The sequence below is a fragment of the Pelophylax lessonae genome, assembly GCF_965119305.1.
Source record: "Pelophylax lessonae genome assembly, chromosome: 5".
Lineage (NCBI taxonomy): Eukaryota > Metazoa > Chordata > Amphibia > Anura > Ranidae > Pelophylax > Pelophylax lessonae.
The window spans coordinates 313,633,693-313,660,500 of record NC_138772.1 but is presented as its reverse complement, the minus strand read 5'-3'; the positions used below and the strand labels follow the sequence as shown (position 1 = coordinate 313,660,500).

At 43.7% G+C, this 26,808-nt stretch overlaps 1 protein-coding gene across 1 annotated transcript in view; it reads left to right on the top strand.

The window, feature by feature from the left end:
• PIGN (phosphatidylinositol glycan anchor biosynthesis class N) overlaps positions 1-26,808 on the top strand; it is a 710,925-nt gene that overhangs the window by 71,045 nt on the left and 613,072 nt on the right. Inside the window, exon 4 of the mRNA XM_082259251.1 lies at positions 26,355-26,453. Coding sequence (XP_082115377.1) covers positions 26,355-26,453 — 99 coding nt within the window. The remainder of the gene's footprint in view (positions 1-26,354; positions 26,454-26,808) is intronic.

The following is a 26,808-nucleotide window of genomic DNA, read 5'->3' as shown; positions in this document are numbered from 1 at the left end:
AATGAACGACAGATTGCAAAAGATAGTAGGACAAACCCCAAAAAATTCTTCAAATATATTAACAGAAAAAGGTTAGGTCTGAGCATGTAGACCCTTTACAAAATAATCAGGAGTGGGTGACTGGGGACAAAGAGAAGGCAAATTTATTAAATACTTTCTTCAGCTCTGTATATACAAAGGAGCATGGGGGAGCTCATGACCATAATGAGGATGGTATTGACACAGCCCCAAATGATCCACAATGGCTCAAAAGTGATATGGTCCAGAAATATTTAGACAGAATAAGGGTGGATAAAGCTACTAAATCGTAAAGAAAAGGTGACCGCACTTCGGTATAGTTGAAATAAAAAATTGGAGTATATTTATTCTTCATCACAGCCATCAATACAAGACTGGTAAGACATGGGGCAGGTAATAGGTTAGGTTCCTTATATTCTATATCAAGGGTGGATAAAGCGCCTGGACCAGATGGTATCCACCCACGCATCCTAAAATAATTGAGTGCTGTAATTTCAAAGCCTTTGTTTCTAATTTTTAGGGACTCGTTAAGGACTGGAAAAGTACCACTGGATTGGTGTAGGGCCAATGTGGTGCCTATATTTAAAAAGGGATCAAAGTAACTATAGACCTGTTAGTTTAACTTCTATAGTCGGGAAGATACTGCAGAGTTTAAGAAAAGACCACATAGATGAGTTTTTGCTGGAAAAAAATATTTTAAGCAACAGACAGCATGGATTCATGAAAGACAGAAATTGTCAATCAAACCTGATTACTTTTTATGAGGAGGTAAGTAAAACCTTGGACAGAGGAGTGGCTGTGGATGTAATATACTTGGATTTTGCAAAAGCGTTTGACACAGTTCCCCACACACGGCTAATGTGTAAGGTAAAGTCTACTGGCTTGGAAAGATCGGCTTGTAATTGGATAGAAAATTGGCTAAAAGATAGAATTCAGAGCGTAGTGGTTAATGATTCTTACTCTGAAGGTTTAAGGTTATCAGTGGTGTACCCCAAGGTTCAGTGTTGGGACCCTTACTTTTTAATATCTTTATAAAGGATATAGGGTCTGGGCTTAAAAATAGCATTTCAGTCTTTGCAGATGACACCAAGCTTTGCAGTGGAATAACTTCTTTACAGGATGTCGCCAACTTATAAGCTGATCTCAATGCACTGTTTCATTGGGCAACTATGTGGCAAATGAGGTTTAATGTTGATAAATGTAAAGATATGCTCTTTGGGGCTAAGAATATGCATGCATCATACATACTAGGTGGAGTAGAACTGAGGGATTCCATAGCGAAGAAGGATCTGGGTGTTCTGGTAGATCATAAGCTTAATAGCATGCAATGCCAAGCTGCAGTTTCCAAAGCAAGCAAAGTCCTTTCTTGTATTAACAGAGGCATGGACTCAAGAGTTCGAGATATCATATGCCCCTGTACAAATCATTAGTAAGACCTCATCTGGAATATGCAGTTCAGTTTTGGGCACCAGTTCTAAAAAAGGATATCGGGGAACTGGAGAAAGTGCAGAGAAGGTCAACCAAACTGATAAGAGGCATGGAGGAGCTCAGCTATGAGAAAAGATTAGAGGAACTGAATGTATTCTCTCTTGAGAAGAAGAGATTAAGGGGGGATATGATCAACATGTATAAATACATAAGGGATCCATATAGTGAACTTGGTGTTGAGTTGATTACTTTAAGGTCAACACGGAAGACAAGGGGGCACTCTTTACGTCTAGAGGAAATAGATTTCATCTCCAAGTACGAAAGGGTTTCTTCACCGTAAGAGCTGTGAAAATGTGGAATAGACTCCCTCCAGAGGTGGTTCTGGCTAGCTCAGTAGATTGTTTTAAAAAAGGTCTGGATTCTTTCCTGGGTGTACTTAAAGTGGAGTTCCACCCTATTTTTATACTTACCTCCATCTTCTCGCTCCGGGTCACCTGAAAAAGAAATGGATAATCACATATTTTTATTTTTTTTACTTACCTCGTAGCGAAGAAAAAATACTTACCTTACTTACTTCTTCCTCCTTCCTCGGCCGCGGCCCGTCGTCACTTCCTGGCTCTGCAATGATTCCTGGGAGCTGAACGTCATAGCTCCCAGGAATCATTGCGCCTGCACCGGCCCCGACGTCAGTTCCGGGTCGCGCGCGTCATCCCCTTCTAAACAGCTTCTGGGCATGCCCAGAAGCTGTAGAGGGATGACGCGCGCGACCCGGAAGTGACGTCGGGGCCGGCGCAGAGCATCGTGGGACCAAAGAAGGCGGAAGAAGACGCCGAAGGGGATCTCGCTGGCTTCAAGCTGCCCACATCTGAGATGGCAGCGCTGGACAAGACGTTTGCAAGGTAAGTATTTGTCCTAACAGGTAAGTGCAACCCGGGACAGATCAGAGGCTAGCCATTGTGGAATGTACTAGCCCTGACTGTCCCGGGGGTATTAAAAAAAAAAAAATCCAGGGTGGAACTCCGCTTTAATATACAGTAAGTGGGTAAAAATTTTTTTTTTTTTTTTTTTTTTAGGTAAAATTGATCCAGGGAATATCCGATTGCCTCCCAGGGGATCAGGAAGGAATTTTTTTCCCCTGCTGTAGCAAATCGAATCATGCTTTGCTGGGTTTTTTGCCTTCCCCTGGATCAACTGCGGGTATAGGATTGTGTATATGGGATTGTATGGTTGGGTTTTCAATACTGTTTTTTTTTTTTTGGTTGAACCAGATGGACTTGTGTCTTTTTTTAACCTTACTAGCTATGTAACTATGCAATTGGTTCCACTATCTTCTAGTTAGGGGTTCCGGAGTAACCCCTGAATACAATTGCACGCCATGCTTTTCAGATGTTTATTTGTAAAAAAGTTTTGAAAACCATTTATTATTTTCCTACTATTTCCCAATTATTTGCCACTTTGTGTTGGTCTCTGACATAAAATCCCAATAAAATACATTTATGTTTTTGGTTGCAACATGACAAAATGTGGAACATTTCAAGGAGTATGAATACTTTTTCAAGGCCCTGTATATTACTCCTCCTATTTGGGGTTGCTTTGTCTCACAGCTTCTGCTGGAGTAGACTCCATGTCCTTTGTGCTAAACATTCCCTTAGATTGTGATTCTTTTTCAGGTCTGAGCATAGGCTTGATCCTCTGTGCCTCCCCATGGTTGTTTTATAGTTCCCCTGGCCAGTTGGGAACTATACTTCTTCTGGCTCAGATCTGGGAAAAACCAGCCCCACCTTTATCCACTACACTCCTGGTACAGATACATAAAAAGTATACAAACACCGAAGTACAGCAATTGCTAATATTAAAAAGAGATCAATTAAAAGATTTATTGGAGCAAGAAACAAGACAGGTCTTCAATAGGGTAGGAAAAGAAATATATAGATGGGGAATAAACCAGGAAAATATTTGGCAAAAAGCTTAAACAAAAAAAATCACAAAATTATATAGAAACCATGAAAAATAATAAAGGAGAGATGGTATTTGTAACATCAGAAATTGCAAAAGTTTTTCGCAGTTATTATAGTGCCCTCTACTTGGTAAGGCAAAAGGAGACCGGGGAGGCAGAAATAAAAAGGAATAAAAAAATACAGGAATATCTAAGGGAAGCAAAATTACCAAAAGTAGCAATAGAAAAAAAAACTGCAAGCCCTGGATAACCCAAAAACACAAGAGGACATTAGAACGGCAATAAAAAGTATACCAACAGGAAAAAGCCCAGGACCTGATAGATTTACAATACGATATTATAAAAAATGTTTTGAACTCATTCCAAAAATGTGTGTTTACTTAAATAATATAGGAGAAGGGGAGGAAATGAGACAAGAGGCACTACTGGCACCTGTCACAGTAATCCAGAAAGAAGGGAAGGATAAAACGCTATGTTCTAGCTATAGACCAATAGCATTGTTAAATGTAGATACAAAAATGTATGCAAAAGTCTTAGCGACAAGATTAAAAGAGCTGGTGCTGGAGAGGATCTATGCAGACCAAACAGGTTTTTATACCAGGAAGGGAAGGTAAAGATAACGGAATAAGAACAGTATTATTGTTGCAAAAAGAGAAAAGTGGGAAAACCCCAGCCTTACTTGTGTCAATAGATGCGGAAAAGGCATTTCAACAGAGTGGACTGGGGATTTATAATGGAAACAATTGAAAACCTAGGAATAGGACCCAAAATGGCCCAATGGATCAAAAACCTATATAACCACCCCACAGCGTTGGTAAAGGTTAATGGAAGTCTGTCATCCCCTTTTGAAATATTCAGTGGAACAAAACAAGGATGTCCGCTGTCTCCCCTCCTATATGTACTCTCTTTGGAACCGCTATTGGCGACAAAACGAAATAGCGTAGATATAGAAAGGGGTGAAGATGGGAGAAGAGGAACATAAGGTGGCGGCATATGAGGATGATATCCTGTTCTATATATCTACCCAACAACACTTCCAAACTTACTAAAGGAACTAAAAATCTATGGGGAACTATCCAACCTTAAAATTACCCGGTAAAATCTGAAGTTTTAAAAATAAGCTTAAGCAAAAAAGATGAACTGACACTTCAAAAATAATTCTCATTTACTTGGGGGAAAAAAAGAATTAACATACCTAGGAATAAAGCTGACAGCCCCTCTGGGGAACTTGTATCAAGTTAATTAAATCCCCCTTCCGAATAAAATTAGAACAAAAATTAAGAAAATAGCAGCATGACCACTTTCTTGGATGGGGAGGATAAATATGGTAAAAAATGGTAATTCTCCAAAAAATAATATATACATTTCAAATTATGCCAATAGTCCTCCCCCAGGCATTTTTCTAAACAATAAAAACAATGATTCTTAGATTTATTAGGCAAAATTAGAGGCCAAGAGTACAGTTTGCGGTATTGAGCAGAGACAAAGCACATAGGGGTTTTTTAGCAGCATCAGAAATAAAAAGATACAACAATGCAGTTATTCTAACACATATGATAGAATGGACAAACACATAAATTGAAAAAATATGGGTTAAAATGGAGAACACAGTAAGTAAGGCACAATTAGACAAGAATATATGGATACCACAAAAAACAGGACGTTTGAATGAAGACATACACATTTTGACTAGAAATGTCTTTAACCACTTTACCACCGGAGGATTTTGCTGTCTTACGTCCAGGCCACTTTTTGTGCTTCGGCACTGTACGACTTTACCTGACAATTGTGCGGTCATGCAATGTGGTACCCAAACGAAATTTACGTCCTTTTTTCCCCACAAACAGAGCTTTCTTTTGGTGGTATTTGATCACCTCTGCGCTTTTTATTTTTTGCGATATTAATAAAAAAAAGAGCGAAAATTTTGCAAAAAAATGACATTTTCAACTTTGTCTTTTAAAAAATATCCAATATACTCAATTTATGTCATTTTTTTTGGCCAAAATATATTTAGCTACATGTCTTTGACAAAAAAAAATTCAATGAGCGTATTTTTATTGGTTTGCGCAAAAGTTATAGCGTCTACAAACTATGGTGTAAATACTGAAATTTTACGCAGCTTTAATTTCTGACTGACTATCTCAATTCATGAAGTGCTAAAATGGCAGGGCAGTACAAGACCCCCCCAAATTACCACTTTTTGGAAAGTAGACATCCTAAGGAATGTTCTGAGAGGCATGTTGAGCTCATTGAATATTTAATTTTTTTGTCACAGGTGTTTGAAAAATGACTAAAAAAAAAAAAAATTTTTTTTTAACACAAAGTTGTCACTAAAAGATACATTTCTCACACATGCCATGGGTATATGTGTAATTACACCCCATAATATATTCTGCTGCTTCTACAGGGATACCACATATGTGAGACTTTTTGGGAGCCTAGCTGTGTACAGGACCCCGAAAATCAATCTCCATCTTTAGGTTTTCTAATGGCGTAAATTTTTGATTTTACTCCTCACTACCCATCACAGTTTCGGAGGCCCTGAAATTTCAAGATAGCACAAAACCCCCCAAATGACCCCATTTTGCAAAGTAGACACCCCAAGCCATTTGCTGAGAGGCATGGTGAGTCCATGGAATATTTTATATTTTGCCACAAGTTTTGGGAAAATTACAATTTTTTTTTTTTTAACACAAAGTTGTCACTAAAAGATAAATTTCTCACACATGCCATGGGTATATGTGGAATGACACCCCAAAATACATTTTGCCCCTTCTCCTGAGTATGGGGATACCCCATGTGTGAGACTTTTTGGGAGCCTAGCTGTGTACGGGACCCCGAAAATCAATCTCCATCTTTAGGTTTTCTAATGGCGTAAATTGTTGATTTCACTCCTGACTACCCATCACACTTTCGGAGGCCCTGAAATTTCAAGATAGCACAAAACCCCCCCAAATGACCCCATTTTGCAAAGTAGACACCCCAAGCTATTTGCTGAGAGGCATGTTGAGTCCATGGAATATTTTATATTTTGCCATAAGTTCCGGGAAATATATTATTATTATTTCTTTTTTTGTTTTTTTACACAAAGTTGTCACTAAATGATATATTGCTCACACATGCCATGGGTATATGTGAAATGACACCCCAAAATACATTCTGCTGCTTCTCCTGAGTACAGGGATACCACATGTGTGAGACTTTTTTTCAGTCTAGCCGCGTACAGGCCACCGAAAATCAATCACCACTTTCAGGTTTTCCAAGGGCGTAAATTGTTGATTTCACTCCTGACTACCTATCACACTTTCGGAGGCCATGAAATGCCAAGACAGCACAACCCCCCCCCCCCCCCCAAAGTAGACACCCTAAGCTATTTGCAGAGAGGCATGTTGAGTGTTTTGCAGATCTCACTTTTTGTCACAAAGTTTTGGAAATTGAAAAAAGAGGAAAAAAAATGCATTTTCCTCTTTTTTCTTCATTTTCCAAAAAAAATGAGAGATGCAAAATACTCACCATGCCTCTCAGCTAATAGCTTGGAGTGTCTACTTTGCAAAATGGGGTCATTTGGGGGGGTTTTGTGCCATTTTGGCATTTTATGGCCTTCAAAAGTGTGATAGGCAGTCAGGAGTGAGATCAACAATTTATGCCCTTAGAAAGCCAGAAGGTGCGGATTGGTTTTCCGGGTCCTGTACGCGGCTAGACTGACAAAAAGTCTCACACATGGGGTATCCCTGTACTCAGGAGAAGCAGCAGAATGTATTTTGGGGTGTCATTTCACATATACCCATGGCATGTGTGAGTATTATATCATTTACTGACAACTTTGTGTAAAAAAAAAAATAAATAAATAATAATTTTCCTGAAACTTGTGGCAAAATATAAACTATTCCATGGACTCATCATGCCTCTCAGCTAATAGCTTGGAGTGTCTACTTTGCAAAATGGGATCATTTGGGGGGGTTTTGTGCCATTTTGGCATTTCATGGCCTTCAAAAGTGTGATAGGTAGTCAGGAGTGAAATCAACAATTTACGCCCTTAGAAAGCCAGAAGGTGCGGATTGGTTTTCCGGGTCCTGTACGCGGCTAGACTCCCAAAAAGTCTCACACATGGGGTATCCCTGTACTCGGGAGAAGCAGCAGAATGTATTTTGGGGTGTCATTTCACATATACCCATGGCATGCGTGAGCAATATATTATTTAGTGACAACTTTGTGTAAAAAAAAAAACAAAAAAAAAAACAAAAAAAAAAACATTGTCATTTTCCTGAAACTTAGGGCAAAATATAAAATACTCCATGGACTCAATATGCCTCTCAGCAAATAGCTTTGCGTGTCTACTTTCCAAAAAGGGGTCATTTGGGGGGTGTTTGAACAGTCCTGGCATTTTATGCTCAATTTTAGCAACACATCACCCACTCTTCTAACCACTTGAAAACCAAGCCTTTTCTGTGAGTTTTTGTTTACATGAAAAAATATTTTTTTTTCACAAGAAAATTACTTTGAACCCCCAAACATTATATATTTTTTTAAAGCAGAGGCCCTACAGAACAAAATGGTGGATGTTGCAATTTTTTTTGTCACACGGTATTTGCGCACACATTTTCCAAACGCAATTTTTGCGTAAAAAAACTTTTTTTATATTTAATGCAGAAATGCACTATATAATTCCAAATTGTTTGGTAAAATTTAAAAGATGATCTTATGCCGAGTTCATAGACACCTAACATGACATGCTTTAAAAATTGCGCACGCCCGTGCCGCGGCAACAAACTACGTACGGTTCTAAAAGCCTTTAAAAGTCTTTACAGGTTACCACTTTGGACTTACAGAGGGGGTCTACCACAAGAATTACTGCCCTCGACCTGGCGTTCGCGGCGATACCTCACATGCATGCTGCAATTGCGGTTTACATATGACACTAGACCAACGCTTGTGTGCGCATTTGCGCGCAAGCACGGGGGGACAGGGGGGCTTGATTTTTTTTTTTTTTAATTTGCTTTCTTATGTTATTTTGACACCTTTTCTTTCATTTTTTTTTTCTTTAATCATTTTTATTGTTATCACGGTGAATTTAAATTTCCCGTATGATAGCAATCTGTAGTGACAGGTACTCTTTTTAAAAAAAATTGGGGTCTTTTATACTCTAGATCTCTCCTCTGACCTTAACGCATCTGACCATACCAAAATTGGTGTGATAAAATACTTTCCCAATTTCCCAATGGCGCTGTTTATTTCTGGCGAAACAGAATTCATGAAATGCTCGTAGCCTCCGGCATCTTAGGCCATAGAGATGATTGGAGCCATTCTCATCTCCAATCAGCTCTATGGTTAGATAATTGAACCACCGGCTGCACTCTCAGGTTAACCGGTGGGACAGGAGAGCCCGAGAAAAACCGTGGAAGGCAGCGGAAGGCGGCAGGAGGGGGGGGGGAGTCCCCTCCCACTGCATGTAAAAGCAGTCTAGCGGCCAATTTTCCGCTAGGATTGCTTTTACATGTAAGCCGACCGCTGGCTGTAAAAAACGATACCAAGATGATGCCTAAATCTGCAGGCATCATCCTGGTATAACCACTCAAAGTCCAGCAACGTACCAGTACATTGCTGGTCCTTGTTTGGAATATAGTTTTTTTTTTTTTTTTCATGCAGCCTGTGGGCTGAACGAAAAAAAAGAGAACCTATCAGAAATCGGCACAGGAATAATGCGTAGTATTACTCATCATTAACCGCCACCCACTGAATTTAATGATGGGTATACACGACACTATCCACGTATACCAAAATAGGATTTTAACTGCAGTGCTGAAATCAGAAAATCACCACAGCTGCTATCAGCAAAGGTATCCATATATGCTGAGCGCAAACACTGTTTGTGTCAGAATATATAAAATCAATGCGTGGTAGCCGACGAGTACCTGCAAGAGAAACAGGTCACAAAAGAATGAAAAACATACAAAGGACATTAAAAGTACATAGGAAGTGTAAAAGAACATAAAAAAATGACTGAGACGACAACTATTTTTAGCTTCTTGTATTTTTTTTTTTTTCTTCAAACGTCGAGTTCCAGGTTCCAGGTTCGGGTCTCTCAAAATGACGATAGCCATCGAACATCTTTTGAGACCCTGTGTAAATGTGCCCTAAACTGTGCCGTGCTGTACCCTACGCTAAAAATCCACTAGTGTGTGGTAGCGACGGAAAAAGTCACCGTGGCAAAGACCAGGTTGGTCAGGACAGTCGGGACAATAATTCCGGGTGTCACGCCTAAATCCGCGCTTGCTGCAGACACGGCCTCTTTTTTGGGGGTATCGTTGGGAACGGGTACTCGGGAGGAATTCCGGAAAATGCCTCTCATGCAGCCGGCTCACTGCATCTGGTTGGTGAATTGGGGCAGGAGCACCAGCTGGATACAGAAGGGCTCTGATTATCTCTTCTTGGAATTGAAAGAAGGATAATGTTCCGGCAGACGCTTTGTATAAGACAAAAGCGTTATAAACAGCCAACTGAAATAGTTATACAGACACTTTTTTGTACCAGCGTCTGGCCTTACGGGCAATTAGGTACGGTCCCATCATCTGGTCGTTGAAGTCCACCCCTCCCATTTTACGGTTATAGTCGTGGACACAGAGGGGCTTCTCAACAACACCAGTGACCGTAGAAATTTGGACTGCCGTGTCTGGGTGAATGGAGGACAGCACGTAAACGTTTCGTTTGTCCCTCCACTTCACTGCAAGCAATTCCTCGCACCTCAAGCAGGCTCTCTCCCCCGAGCTCAGTGGGGCATTTACTAGCCGTTGGGGGAAGCCCCGGCGATTAGATCGCACGGTGCCACAAGCGCCAATTTGCAATTGAAAGAGGTGTCTAAAAAGTGGCACGCTTGAATAGAAATTGTCCACGTACAAGTGGTACCCCTTTCCGAATAAGGGTGACACCAAGTCCCAAACTATCTTGCCGCTGCTCCCTATGTAGCCTGGGCAGTCGGGGGGCTCCACAGTGCTGTCTTTTCCCTCGTAGACACGGAAATTAACTGTATAGCCTGTGGCCCTGTCACAAAGCTTATACAACTTGACCCCGTATCTGGCACGCTTGCTGGGGAGGTACTGTTTGATAGCAAGGCGGCCAGTAAACTTAATCAGGGACTCGTCAACGCAGACATCTTGTTGGGGGGTAAACAAGGCTGCGAACCGCTGATTGAAGTGGTCTACGAGGGGCCGAATTTTGTGGAGCCGATCATATGCAGGGTCTCCCCGAGGACGACAGAGTTCATTGTCGTTAAAATGCATGAACCGAAATATTTGTTCGTATCGTGCCCTGGACATAGCAGCAGAGAACACGTGCATTTGATGAATTGGGTCAGTGGACCAATATAACCGCAATTCATTCTTTCTTGTAATGCCCGTGTTGAAGGAAAGGCCCAGATAGGTTTTAAACTCCTGAATCGTAATAGGATTCCAGGCAAATGGTCTGGCAAGGGGTGAATTTGGGTTGGCGGCGATAAATTGTTGAGCATACAAATTTGATTGGTCCACAATAGATCTGTAAAGATCTTCAGTGAAAAACAGCTCAAAAAAGTTTATGGGATTAAAACCAGCTGTTTCCACTTGGATTCCGGGTTGGGCGGTGAATGGGGGAAGTACTGGCGCTGTGGAATCTGTGGGCTGCCAATTAGGATATGCCAGCGCTTCAGGGAGGACACTATGGGCTCTACGGGCCTGTCTTTGGATACGCGGTGGCTGCGGGCCACGACTCGTGCTAGCCACCGCACCAGCTTCAACTGCACTCAGGTGACTCGCCACGTCACCAGGTGATACTGCAGTGCTGGCTGAAGGTCCAGGGTGTACTAGGCCGCTCGTGCTTGCCAGATCACGAGAAGTGTGAGCGACACTAGTATTGGCACTCTGCTGCATACGAGAAACCCCTGGTTCCCTCAAGTCAGCAACTCCAGAATGGGGTCGGGTACGCCTGACCCTAGCAGGGACCCCTCTGTCGGAGCTATCTGTCAGGGAGCCGCTGCCTTCATCACGTTCGTATATTGACCCTGATTCTGCCAGTGAGGCTTCCCCATCGCTCTCACTTGACATGGTCATTATACTATATATAGCTTCATCACTGTACAAACTTTTGGACATTTTGGTAACTAAATTTACCTGTACAGTGATGCGACTACTAGGTAATAAAAGCACCTGGTTGTCGAGGACTATTTGGTCGCTACAAAAAAAAAACTGCTAGTGCTAACAGAGATCAGGCCTGACTCTGCTAACGCAGCGGTTTTGTGTGATTTGTGTTTTTTGGAAGTGTCAGTAATCTATTGATTACTACACTTGCCTGGGTAAGGTGGTCTGGGCAAGGGGGCTAAACGCAGGTGCTAGCAGGAATCAGTGCTGATTGTGCAAACACTGCGTTTTGGGAACACTAAATTATGAGGACGCTAGTATAGTTCTGATCAGATCAGATATTGATCTGTTCAAACACTATACTAGTAACTGTGGTGTGTGTGTGTTAGTGTACTTGACTCTAACTGACGCTAAGTAACGGTGGTGTAGTGGGACCCTGACGCTAACTAGCTAGCCTAAGTTGTGTCACCCGTGACGCTAATACAGTGATCGGTAATCACTGTATATAGTGAACACTGTGACAGGGAAGTGAAGGGGTTAAACTGGGGGAGATCAAGGGGTTAAACCTTTTATAGAGGATAGATGGCGGGTGGCCTAAACCTATTCGGGCCTAGCGCAAGCGCAAATTAGGGTCACAAGTGACACTAAATACAGTGATCAGTAGTTATCTGATATACTGTATATATTAGTTCACTGTGTGATAGGGAGTGAAGGGGTTAACTGCGGGAGATCAAGGGGTTAAACCTTTATAAGGGATAGATGGCGGGTAGCCTAAACCTATTCGGGCTTAGCGCTAGCGCAAATTAGGATCACAAGTGACACTAAATACAGTGATCAGTAGTTATCTGATATACTGTATATATTAGTGCACTGTGTTATAGAGAGTGAAGGGGTTAACTGGGGAAGATCAAGGGGTTAAAAGTTTATTACGGGATAGGTGGCGGGTGCCCTAACCCTATCTGGGCTTAGCGCAAGCGCAAATTAGGGTCACTAGTGACACTAAATACAGTGATCAGTATTTACCTATATACTGTATTTAGTGCACAGAGTAATAGGGTGTAAAAGGCTTAACTGTGGGTGATCAAGGGGTTAAAACTTTATTAGGGGATAGGTGGCGGGTGCCCTAACCCTATTTGGGCCTAGCGCAAGTGCAAACTACGCTCACAAGTGACACTTATACAGTGATCAGTAAAATATCTGTATACCACTGTATATAGTGTTCACTGTGAGGGGTTTTGGGGGTGATCAGAGGTGATGAAGGGGTTAAATGTGCCTATGTGAGTTGTGTCAGTGTGCTGCTTGGTGGAACTCACGTTTTTGATGTCTTTCTGTCTTCTTCTGGAACCGAAAGGACTCCAGGAGGGACAGTGACATCACTTCCCCTGCCTGTGTTTACATTACACAGACAGGGGACAGATTGTCATTGGCTTGGACCGATCGACAGACACTGACCAAAAATCATTGGTCAGTATCTGGTGACTGATCGGTTCCCAAACGAATCCGACCAGAATCGGCTCCCGCGGCGCGCGGGAGCGCTCTCTGGGAGCCGTGAACCCGCCCGACGTAGGTCTACGTCGCTGGACGGGATCGTGGCAAAGTGCCGCAGTAGCCTCCATGTGAGCGGAGATAAAGTGGTTAAAGTCTGGGATTTTATTTATAGACAATCAAAATGGGTAAACAATTCACCATTAATTTCATTAGTAGGGACAATTTTTTTTTCCCTCGAAAAGGCACATTGTTTGGTTAGGAAATACACAACCAAAAGATATTGTATTAAAAATGAAAATAAGCCCAGTTCAAGAGCTAAAACAGAGGTGAATTCACAAAATTAAGCTAATGGAGGTATTTGCAGCTGAATCACTTCGTGGTCGCCCTATCATAACCAGTTAGAACGGAAGAGAACTTAAATTCAAAAGAACGGTTATGTAATTCACAGTGAAACATGGAACATCTCAGGTCTATAGAGCACTCATGGAGTTGGAGGTGCTGGAAATGCCTACATTCATTAGAAAATGGGAAGAGGAGTGGATATAAGCTTAGAGGAACAACAAGTATCTAAAGTTTTGAGAGGGGCATGTGGTTACACAACTGAAATAAATACAAAAGAAATTAACTATAAGTGCCGGTTTACACATATACGATGCGGAAACCCTGCAAATCTACTGCGGGTTCCCGCATCGCACTCGACTCCCAGGCTGTTCACACTGCCATATGCGAATCACTGGGGGTGTCAATGCAAAGTTAACGACACCCCCAGAGCTTCTGCTCTCCACTCCACAGCACTCCACAGAACAACAGTCGAGTTCCTTCCATGTGTAAGATCTGTTAAAGGTGCTACTAGACTGGCAAAGTTGGGAATAAACCTCCTGTAATACCCCGCAATGCCAAGGAAGGAATGCACCTGTTTTTTTGTGAGTGGGCGGGGCCACTTCTGGATGGCCTCTACCTCGATAATTGAAAGCAGTACCAACGGACTATGAAAATGGGGTGTTAGCGTGGTTCTTTGACAGGTAGGGCAGGACTCACAGTAGTCCCTAATTTTCCGATATACCCCGGGCCAATAAAAACACTGTAAAACCCGTTCCTGAGTTTTAGCTGCACCAAGGTGACCCCCAAATACATGACTATGAGCTAAAAGTTTTGGGTACCACCAGTTGTTCCAACACTTTATCATTGACTTTGGTCACTTTGTACAACAAGTCATGATTCACAGCAAAATGGGGGAACTGTGTCTCTGCCCCAGGTTGCTGTGGCGCACCGTTCAATACCGTGTTATATGAATAAAGCCGGCACACGAAAAGTCTTCTTCCAAGTAAAATGCTTTATTCCAACATGGATAGCGGTGACAACATGACAAATGTTGACGCGTTTTGGCTTTACGCCTTCCTCGTAGCATGTACATGTACAATAAAATCAAACTTATATAATGTGAAAACTGCTCCTAAAACTAGGGGCGGTGCATACTTAATTGCAATTAACATCAATACATAACACCAGGGGAGGGGTGGTGTGTTCAAGTCGGTCAAGGAAGGTGTCCCATAGGAAAACAAACATTAAATGCCAGTCCACACTTATGCGATGACAGACACCGCATGCGACTCGGAGCGCACCGCTCCTACAATCACAGGCAAAGTCTATGCGACACAAACTCAGCCACACTGATTGCATGGGCGAATCAGAGTCGCACCGAACATGCACATGCCCTAATTTAGGTTTGCAGCAGAATTGGATTGCATGGTGGTTCACACCAGTGCGATCCGACTCGTGTGTGAACTGTCAGCTCGCACCATGACACGCGAGCTATCCCAGGGGCGTAGTAAATAAAGCATTGACACCCCTAGCGATTCGCATACGGAAGTGCGAATCACCATGAATCGCCATCAATGTGACGCAGGAACCCGCAGTATATTTGCAGGGCTCCCACATCGCACAAGTGTGGACCGGCACCAACCCTTAATAAACTTCACAATTATTTCAAGAAAAGGTTTATATCCATCCTATTGTTCATTCCACTAGGTGCTCTTGTATTTAGCTTATGTATCCACCACACCTCACGCTGTAGTAAAGTGCGGTGTATATCACCTCCTCTAACTGGTATTCCAACCTGTTCTAAACCAAAAAAGGAAAAAGAACTAAGGTTACCTCCATGGATTTCTCTGAAATGTTTAGACACACTAGAAATATTTTTGGCATTAATGTTTGATGCATCATTGAAATGTTCAGATATCCTTACCCTTAAATTCCGAATGGTGCATCCAACATACTGTAATTGACAAACCCTACATTCTATGATATAAATGACCATTTTAGAATTGCAGTTAATATAATGCCTAAGTGAATAAGACTCTCCTGTAGAAAAGGAGATCACGTTTTTACTTTTTTTATGTCTTACACATTGTTTACATGTGAGAAAGCCACATGGATATGATCCCACAATCTTCAACCATGAGATGTTCGAGGACTGTGGGAGCCAAAAAGTGAAGGTGATAACATAGTTCCCAAGGTGGGAGCTTTCCTGCTGGAAAAATGACAACCTTGCTGTAAAATGTTGTACAGTGCGTTATCTGTATATAGAATGGGAAGGCAACGTTTGACTATTTTCACTATCTGATCATATTGTGCTGAATATGATGTTACAAAATGTATGCCTTTTTTGTTTCGACGAGAACGTTTTCTGTCTTCAAGGACCGGGTTAATTAACATATTACGTTCTTTCTCATTGGATAATCGATTACCTCTATTTATCAACTCTTCACTATAATTACGTTCTTTTAATCTATCTGATATAATTCTGCATTCTTGTAGGTAATCTTTGTCCTGGGAACAATTTCTTTTAGCTCTGGTGAACTCTCCTATGGGTAATGCCCGCACAGTGTGTGGATGATGGCGGCTATTGGCCAGCAACAACGAGTTCCCAGCACTTTCTTTTCTGAACGTTTTGGTATTTACTGTGCCATCCTCCTTGTTACCTGTCAAAAGAACATCCAAATAAGCAATTTGGACTGGATGAAAGTTATGTGTGAATTCTAAATTTAGATGGTTAGAATTTAAGTAGCTCATAAACAAATCGATCATATCAATCGGGCCCCTCCACACAAGGATCAGGTCATCTATTAAATGTGAGTACCATTCAATATGATCCCTGTATGGATTGCTGTGAGAGAAAAGAACATTTCTCTGTCGCTCATTGACAGACATAGTCTTCTTGATTCACAAGAACTGGGTTATGTTGTCTCCGCAGGAGTAGGACTAGGCAGAAAAGAAAAAACGTTCTGGCTCCACCCTAGGGGCAGTCCCAGAGGGTATATCCTCCCTCTCTCTGCTACAAGGCATCAGTTTTTTTCTGTCTAGTCAGGAGTAAGGACCTAAGTTCCTTGCTGGGATCTCTGGTCCTGGCAAGATTTTTTTTTTTAGAAAAAATATTTTTTAGGTAGTTTTTTCTCCAGTGTTTTTTCCTGTGAGATCTTCAAGCAAATACGCCGGACTGGGCGACACCAGTGGTCACCCCAGCCGGCCTACGAGCGCGCGCAGACCATTGCATTGCGCTTGGTCGGCCGCGACACATTCAAGTAAGTATGCGGGGCCGGGCGACGGGCTGGATGTTGAGATCCAGTGGTCACCCCGGTTTCTGCCTACGAGCGCGTGCAGACCAGAGCTCCGCGCTGGGTCGGCCGCGACGGAGTCCCAGTGGAGGGACTGACCTTGCGAGTTAAAAGTCTCGCTTGGACGCCAGGAACCAGAGAGTCGAGGCGTCCGGAGTGGTCCACAACCCCCCACCCCGGTGGAGAGGGTATTGTGAAGAGAGGGTGCCTGTCGGTTCGGTATGGTGAGTAAACGTTCCCTTTTTTCCTCGTTATGAGGCAGTATGAATTATGGGCCCCTCCATACATGGTCAGTATCTGTCTGACACTAAAAGTCCCCCTTGTAAATACAGCATGTGTTTGGTGGGAAGTGGACTTGGTTTAAGAGCTAACACTCTACCCAGCAGACTGTAGTATTACAGCAGACATAGGAGGTATAATCCTACCTTAATTGTAGTGCACCTCCTGCAGATCGATAAACCGCCATTTAGCAGAGATGCAGGTGGATGTGCTGGGAAAAACTATTTCGGCAGTCCGCCGCCATTTTGCCGTAGACCGGGTGCATGAATGTCCTCAGGTCACGCTGGCCGCCATGTTTTTGGAGTCTATTGTCTCCTGTATGGGGGCGGCCATGTTTGATGAGCCCAGCTACCTCGTGGAGAGCTGGGAACGCCGGAAGGCGTTCACAGGGGGCGGAGCCACGTCCTTCTACCCGGGAAAACTAACACAGCTCTTTCCAGTCTGTAAAAGACAGACGCTGACTGCAGTTGGTTGGAAACTTCTCTGCATCGGGTGGTGAGCCTTGAGGGTCCCTCTCTCTCTCTGTGGGGATCGAGAAGCAGGTACTCTGAGGGGCGCTATTGCGCTAGGGGGATACACATAAAAAAAAAAAAAAAAAGAGGTATTTTTTATTTAAAAAAAAAAAAAAAAAAAGTTTTTGTTTTTTCTGGCAAAGGTGTCCTGAATTAACATGGACCCTGCCACTCATGTATCTCCACCGGATCCCCTCGAGGTGTCTGCAGGATCCTCCAGCACCCCACTGACGGTTGAATCATTGTCAGCTATTATGGAAACTTTTGTGTCCCGGGTGGAAGTGGCTTGTCAGGGACAGGGCGCAAGAAAGTGACCCCCGCCTAACCCCTTATTATCTGAAACTTCGGATTCAGAATCTGAGCCTATTTCTGCAGTTGCAGGTACTTCATCTGGGATTGGTGTCTCGGGTACTGTCTCTTCAGACAGTGAGGAGGATGTTTCGGCATCAGCCATAGCCCGAGAGGAAGCGTTGGTAAACGCACTCATTGTATCTGTTCAAGAAACCTTAAGATTACAGGGTATTCCGTCGGAAATAGCTGAAACTGAAATCCCCTTTGGGACTAAAAAACGCATCAAAGTAGCGAAGGTTTTTCCATTGCCCAAATGTTTTGGCAATCCAATCAAAGAAGAAAGGAGTCTGCCAAAACGCACTTCTGCTATTTCTAAACGCATTAACAGGCGTTATCCGTTTGAGGAAACCCTCATTAAGAAATGGACAGAACCACCTGTGGTGGATTCACCAATTGCTAGATTGAATAAAGCCACGGTTATTCCTTTAGAAGACGCCCCGTCTTTTAAAGATCCAGTGGATCGCAAGATAGAAGCTATGTCTCGCACCATGTTTTCCTTGATTGGATCAGCTTTCAGACCAATAATTGCTATTGGACTGGTTTCGCAGACTGTAACTGAATGGACCAAGTGGTTGCGCCGGGACTTAGAAGAAGTCCCTCAGGCGGTATCAGATTTGTTGGAACAAATGATACAGGGGTTACAGTTTGTGTGTGATGCTGCGTTAGACGCCACTCCATTATTGGCGCGAGCATCAGTTTCAGCAGTGGTTCTCAGGCGTACACTGTGGCTAAAAGGTTGGTTAGCCGACCAAGGTTCCAAAAAAGCATTGGCTAATATCCCCTTTTTAGGAGAGCGTCTATTTGGAGCCAACTTAGATGAGATCATTAAGGATCTCACGGGAGGAAAGAGCACCTTTTTACCGCAAAATGTTAAAGGTAAAGGACCTCGTCAAAGACGAGGGCCTTCTTTCTCTGCTCACAAAAAGTTTTTTCGTCCCGCGGGTGAAAAAATTAAGTCCTCCAAAGCTCCTTCAGGAGGCTTCAGGGGACGTTGGTCGGGCAAGCAAAAGCCCGCCCTCTCCAGATCTGAAGATAAATCGTCCAAAGCCTGAAGGTGCGCCCCCACCCATAACTGGGGTGGGGGGACGTCTTCGCCGGTTCCCGGATCCATGGCTTTCCAGAATCCCGGACAAGTGAGTTTGCGAAGTCATAAGGTCAGGGTACAAGATCGAGTTTCGATCTCTCCCACCGGCGCGATTCTTCCCTTCCAATATCCGACTATCCCCGGATCGTCTAGAAGATCTGCGGAGAGCAGTCACGGATTTACTACAACAAGGAGTGGTAGTCCACGTTCCTTGGACAGAACGTTTTCAGGGGTTTTATTCAAACCTATTTACAATACCCAGGAAAGAGGGCAAAGTGCGTCCAATTCTGGACTTAAGGGCACTCAATTCCTTTCTCAACATAAGAAAATTCAAGATGGAATCCATTCGCACAGTAGCAGCCTTCCTGCATCCAGGGGATGTCCTAGCGTCCATAGACATCAAGGACGCCTATCTTCACATTCCCATTTTCGCAGGACATCAGCGGTTTCTACGCTTTTCCGTAGAAGAGAACCACTATCAGTTTGTGGCGTTACCTTTCGGTCTCGCCACGGCTCCTCTGGTCTTCACGAAGGTGTTGGCCCCAATGTTGGCACTACTGCGCCAAAGAGGCATATCGATTCTAGGTTGCCTAGACGATTTCCTGCTTCATGCAGAGTCTCCTCAGACCCTGCTACAAAACATAGAAATTACTATAATTTCTTTACAGGAATTCGGGTGGCTGGTGAACCAGCAAAAGTCATTTCTGGTTCCCACCCAGAGGCTCGAATATCTGGGTCTAATTCTAGACACAGTCAGGACAAGAGTTTTCCTTCCGGTAGGGAAACTCCGGAAGATTCAATCAGCAGTCCAGTTGTTACTATCCAACAGCTGGTCTTCTCTTCGAACTTGCATGAGGGTTCTGGGGTTGATGGTGGCTTCCTTCGAAGCAGTCCCATTTGCCCAGTCCCATACCCGAATTCTTCAGCAAGAGATTCTTCTCAGATGGAATCGGAATCCGGAATCCCTGGACAATCGGATCCGATTGAGCAAACAGACCAGAGAGTCTCTGGTCTGGTGGCTTCGGTCTCCGATGCTCAGCCAGGGAAAGTCATTTCTGCCAATATATTGGACGATAGTGACCACGGATGCCAGCCTATCCGGATGGGGAGGGATTCTCGGTCAGTTATCTGTCCAGGGACTTTGGTCCCCGGAAGAATCCAGGTTGCCGATAAATGTATTGGAACTGAGAGCGATCAGACTTTGTCTGATTCACTGGACCGAGCAGCTCCAGGGCAGCCCGGTTCGAATCCAGTCGGACAACGCCACGGCCGTGGCTTATGTCAATCACCAGGGGGGCACCAAGAGTGTCCGAGCGGCCAAGGAAGTGGCTTGCATTCTTCGCTGGGCGGAACGATTTGTTCCAGCGATCTCTGCGGTGTTCATTCCGGGGGTGGAAAATTGGCAGGCAGATTATCTCAGCCGTCAGACTCTGGATCAGGGGGAATGGTCCCTCCATCCAGAAGTTTTCCACCAGTTGTGCCTACGTTGGGGCACCCCGGATGTGGATCTGTTGGCATCACGATTCAACAGGAAAGTACAGAGATTCGTGGCTCGCTCCCTCGATCCTCTAGCAGAGACCGCAGACGCACTGATCGCCCCGTGGGGGCAATACAAGCTAATGTATGCCTTCCCTCCTCTCGGGTTACTGCCAAGACTTCTTCGCAGGATAGAGGAGGAAGGAATTCCAGTAATCCTGGTAGCTCCGGACTGGCCTCGCCGAGCGTGGTACGCCGACTTGGTCAGACTGGTGGCGGACGTCCCGTGGAGACTTCCTCTCAGGGAGGACCTACTGTCTCAGGGACCGATCTTCCATCCTGCTTTACGATCGCTGGCTTTAACGGCCTGGCTATTGAGACCCAGGTGCTGAAGGACAAGGGTTTGTCAGCTTCAGTTATTCCTACTCTAGTTAAAGCAAGGAAAGCGACTTCCAGAAAGATTTATCATCGCACATGGAAGTCCTACATTGCATGGTGTGAACCTCTGGGGTTCCGTCCACGGTCTTATTCGGTTAGTCGAATATTAGCTTTTCTGCAACAAGGGGTTGAGCAGAAACTGGCCTTGAGTACTATCAAGGGTCAGGTCTCAGCCTTAGCTATCTAATTTCAGAAGCCTTTGGCTACTCATTCCTTGGTGCGGAATTTCATCCAGGGGGTGCGACATCTGGCTCCGCCAGTGCGCGCGCCGTTACCACCCTGGGATCTTAATTTAGTATTGTCGGTTCTTCAGAAACCTCCCTTTGAAGATATTAGGGAGATTCCTCTACCTACGTTGTCCCAGAAGGTGGCCTTCTTGGTGGCTATCACTTCTGCACGCAGGGTGTCAGAACTGGCCGCATTATCTTGTCGTTCCCCATATCTGGTGGTTCATAGAGATAAGGTGGTTCTTCGTCCGAATCCATCCTTCCTACCAAAAGTGGTTTCAGAATTTCATCTGAATGAAGAAATTGTATTACCTTCCCTGTGTCCTAAGCCCAGTCATCCTCGGGAGTTTGCTTTGCACTCCTTGGATGTGGTCCGGGCGATCAGGGTATACTTGAAAACGACAGACTCGTTTCGCAAGACGGATTCACTTTTTGTGGTCCCGAATGGACCCAAAAAGGGGTTGCCTGAATCTGCCGCGACTATTTCCAAATGGATCAGACAGACGGTGGTACAGGCTTATTCTATTAAGGGTCGGGAGCCCCCGTTCCCTTTTAAGGCGCACTCCACTCAGGCACTTAGTGCGTCATGGGCCTTTCGCCATCAGGCGTCAGTGGTCCAGGTGTGCAAGGCGGCTACCTGGTCGTCGGTGCATACCTTAACAAAACATTATAAAGTTGATGTAATGGCATCGTCTGATGCCTCGTTTGGCCGCAAGGTTTTGCAGGCCGCCATTTGAGGAGACCAGTGGTCTACCTCGAGGGTTTTTTTCCGTTGGAATTTTTATTTGAGTCTCATTCTTTGTTTATAATGAGCCTTTAAAACTTCTAGTTTGGCACCGGTTGGGCCTTCTAGATTGGATTTTGATTTCTGTCAATCCCACCCCTCATTTGTGGCACTGCTTCTGGATGTCCCAGTTCTTGTGAATCAAGAAGACTACGTCTGTCAATGAGCGACAGAGAAAATCGGATTTTTGTAAGATCTTACCGTAAAATCCTTTTCTCTTAGCTCATTGACAGACGTAGTACCCGCCCCTCTATCATTGAGTTGGGTTGGGTTAAATTCTCTGTTGCTGCTTTGTGACAGAACTGATGCCTTGTAGCAGAGAGAGGGAGGATATACCCTCTGGGACTGCCCCTAGGGTGGAGCCAGAACGTTTTTTCTTTTCTGCCTAGTCCTACTCCTGCGGAGACAACATAACCCAGTTCTTGTGAATCAAGAAGACTACGTCTGTCAATGAGCTAAGAGAAAAGGATTTTACGGTAAGATCTTACAAAAATCCGATTTTTCTTCCCACCACCCCATGTATAAATTGGCCAAAGATGGAGAAAACTTAGAGCCCATCGATGCTCCCCGACATTTTAAATAATATTGGGAGTCAAACATGAAAAAATTATTTTGTAATAAAAATTCTATGACCATCAAAATTAATTCACACAATTCTGAGCTGTAATTACTATACCGTGTAAGGTGATGTTGAACCGCTATGAGCGCTAAATGATGGGGTATACATGAATATAAAGATTTAACATCGATCGTAATCCAACAATAGGCAGAAGACCAATTGATTTCATGTATATGACCCAAAAGATGCCCAGTATCTCAAATAACTCGGCAAACGTTTGACTAAGGGCTGCAGGTGTTCGTCCACCCATTCGTTAAGTCTCTCCAATAAGGAACCAATACCTGCCACTATGGGGCATCCCTGGACTGGAGATTGATCCTTATGGATTTTTGGAAGATGGTGGAATATGGGCATTATATGCTTTTCAATTAAAATGAAATCAGCAATCTTTTGATTTATTACGCCCATATCTTTACCATCGTCCAAAAGTTGTAACAATTTCTTCTGAGCAATGCCAGTGGGATCAGAATTAAGTACTCTGTATGTACTTGCATCGCTCAGTTGCCTGAGAGCCTCCAACCTGTAATTTTCAACATCCAGCACCACAACCACCCCTCCCTTATCAGCCTGCCTTATTATAATATCTTCTCTCTTTTTTAAGCATTGTAATGCCTCATATTCTGCTTTAGTCAAATTAAAACGGGCAGGATGCAGTTTAGTTGATTCTTTTAATTCATTCAATTCCCTTTCAATAATGCTCAGAAATATATCCACAACTTCATTCCTGGCCTGGATAGGGTAAAAGTATCTATCTCCCATGGAGATGGCACTCTTCTCAATACCATATAGCCCTTTCCCAGACTCAGATTAAAGTGATTCTAAGGTTGATAACCCAATTAAATGATTAAACAAAAAGGACAACGATTTTCTGGTTGGGGTGTGTGTGGTGTATCTCTTTCTTCCTCTGTCTCCTGGAGAAAGTGTTTTTTCAACATAAGATTACGTACAAACTGATTAACATCCAGGATTGTAGACAAAACATCAAAATGATATGTGGGGGCAAAAGATAAACCTTTTGATAATGCGGAAAGTTCACCATCAGACAAAGTCACAGATGACAAGTTGAGTACATTGACTGTACCTGCTGTATTCCTTATTTCCCCTGTCTTTTGGGATCATGACAACATGACAAATTCTGACACGTTTCGGCTTTACGCCTTCCTCGTAGCATGTACATGTACAATAAAATCAAACTTTTATATAATGTGAAAACTGCTCTCCTAAAACTAGGGTTCAATACCGTGGTCTGTTCCCTGGTGGGGATCAAAGTAGGGTCCCTCAACTGATCACTAAGGAAATCTTCTCGAGAGCCCCCGAGCTCTGACAACTCTGGCTCAGAGGAGGTACCCTCCGCTTCCAACCCTGCTAATCCCTCCAGGGGACTGGGCTCACTTTTTGCAGTTTCAGCCACCTGGTACTTTTCATCAGTATTAACATTCTGCAACACAGTATTATTTACAACCTATGTCTGTAGGTTCTTGCTTTTGGAGGAAAACCCCCAAACCTTTGAGCTTGTGCTCATACAAGTCCCAAAATATGGGGCAGTCTTGCCCAATTAGTAAGTCATGAGGTAATCCTGGGACCACTCCAACTTTTAGTGTAGCAGTTCCTGCAGGTGTACACAGGGTCACACAGGCCACCGGATAGTCCTTCACATCACCATGCACACAGATGACCCTGACCTGTTCCCCTGACACCAGGGTTTTCTATAACCTGTCCGCACGGAGCAGGGTGACAAACACTCCCAGAGTCAAGGAGCGCTACCACCTCTCGTCCATTGATTTCCACCTCACACTCATGTGGATTCAGGCTGGCTGCAGCACACACTGCATAGGCATACATGGAGGGACGATGACCCATGTCGCACTCCATTGGTTCTTCCCGTCTTGGGCACTGGGCCGCCAGATGACCCAGTTGTTGGCAGGACCAACAGCGAACCTCCCGGGGTTCCCCCTGCCGGCTCTCCGGAAGCTTTGGTACTGGGGCGATCCTGTCACCATTGTGTTATGCACCTGAGCAGACACCCTGCAGTCAATGGGTGCCATCTTGGTGCTAGAATGCACTTCGTTGGTTTGGCTCAGCTCTCTGGTGATAAAGGGACTCCCATGGAAACTTTCAGCACAGATGTAGAGCTCAACAGCAGCCATCTCATCCAGGGACTGAGGCTCGGACTGAGCCACCCATCGGTGGAGCTCCCTAGGCAGCCCATGCAGGAAACGGTCCAGTGCGACTCTTTTGACAATCTGAGTGGGTGTCTTCTCTTCATGTTTCAGCCATTCCTGGGACAAGTGCATCAAGTAGTATAGCTGCTCATGGGCAGGCCTTGCTCTGTCAAACTCGGCTTGCCTTTAAAGCGACAGTCACTCCCAGCCTTGCTAGGATTTCTGCTTTCAGCAGCTTATAGTCCCCTTGCTGATTCTGGGGCCAAGTCACAGTATGCCTGTTGGGGATCTGCAGTCAGGAATGGGCCAGCACATCAGCCCAGTCTTTCTCGGGCAGACCTTCCCTTGCTGCAATCCGCTCAAACATTGCTAGGTATGATTCCACATTGTCTGTGACTGTCATCTTTTGCAGAGTCCGCTGCACTTCCTTCCGTGGGTCATCTTTCACCATTTCAGCCTGCTGGGCTACTGCTCTCTGTAAACCTGCTATCTGTTCCATCAGCAAACGGTTTGTCTCCTGCTGTGCAGCATTAGACGCCATTAACAGCTTTAGGAATTCCTCCATTGCCTTTTTTTAGAAGTTTTCACAGGCTGTATAGCTTTAATCCAGAACATAGGATTGGCCTGCACCCCTCAAACTGCCCAATGCATTCCTCCACCAATTGTATGGGATCAGAGGGGTGAACAGCCAGCTCAGAGACAGTCCAGTGAAATTAAATATGCTTTTATTCAGCAAAACAAACAGAAAACGACAGGCTTGCCTTGCAATAATATTCCACAGTCTTTGGAGCAAACAGGCTTATAGGCAACTTATTACACAGTTCTAGCCAGAGCTACAGTCTCTCATAAGGCTTGGCTCACCCAATACAGGTCTCAGCGTGCTGGTGTCTTTTCCACTCCTAGCAAACAGCTCCTAGCAAACAGCTCCAAGCAAACAGCTCCAATCATATTTTCAGACCAGGTGCTTAAAAATCAGGTCTGAAAGGGAAGTATCCGCCCTCTATAATTAACCCTCTCTTCAGGCTGACTCTCTACAATATATATATATATATATATATATATATATATATATGGAGGGCCAATTTGTGAGATTTAACAGTACATGGGAAAAATTAAAGGAATTTAAGAAAACCAAGAAGTATTCAGAGAAATGTGTAGATTAGGTAGAGATAAAATGGCACGGGGGGGGGGGGGGGGGGGGGGAAGAGGAAAACAACTAAATATGTAAAGAATTGTATAACATGGCTTTTGGATATTGTTTTTCATTTATAATACTATTAATTAAAAAAAGAAGCAAGTGTATAATTTATCCCACTAGCATCAGCAAAAAACGGAAATATCCGCTTTGAATAGACAGAGTGAAACTCCACTTTTGTTCAGAAAAAAAATCTCTCTAAGTCAAGTATATACATTGTAAGGATTTTAGCAATATTGTCTGCGGAATCATACCTGTTGGTATTCTGTGCATACTGACACGTGCATTCCAATTACTTTCTCATTGCTGAGTGCTAAGTAGGATGATCGGCTTGCTGTAATCCCATGATTAGGACTGTAATAATAGAAAAACTATGAAGCAAGGAATGAATCATTTTAGCAGGATATTACATTTCTGGGAGTGGGGTGTGCGCACAACACCCCGTTTCTACAAGTTATAAAGTTGCTGATTTTGTGCTATGATGTGACACAGACTAATGTAGTCCATTTTGTTGTATAATTTGAATAGTCATTTTTCAGAGTAATAATTTGTGAGCTGAATAAATGTTTTGCTTTTGATATATTTTTAGGTAAGTGTTCATGTCTTCTCTCTAGGTTGGAAGGAAAACCCAGTTGAATTTGATTCTGTGTTTAATGAAAGTACATACACATGGAGCTGGGGCAGTCCTGATATTTTACCCATGTTTGCAAAAGGTATGAGCTGTTCCAGATGTGTAATTGTTTTCATGAATGTTATCGTGATACAAATATGTCCATATTGTTCAAATCAGTTTTTTTTTCCTGAAGAAGCAAGTAATCGAAATTAAGGCTGGTTTGGGATTGCACCAGATAACCTTCTATTATAGGTTTTGGATTCTGAGAGAAAACTATATCAAGTAGAAGAATCCTTTGCAAACATTGGAGAACATAAACAAAATTCCTTAATGTTAAAGAGAATCTTGCATCAAATGCAAGTTGCACTTTTTAGTTGGATATCCCTGCAACCCATGTAGAAACACTGCGTTAAAAAACCCCCCCAAAAAACAGGAAAATAGCTACACTGTACAGT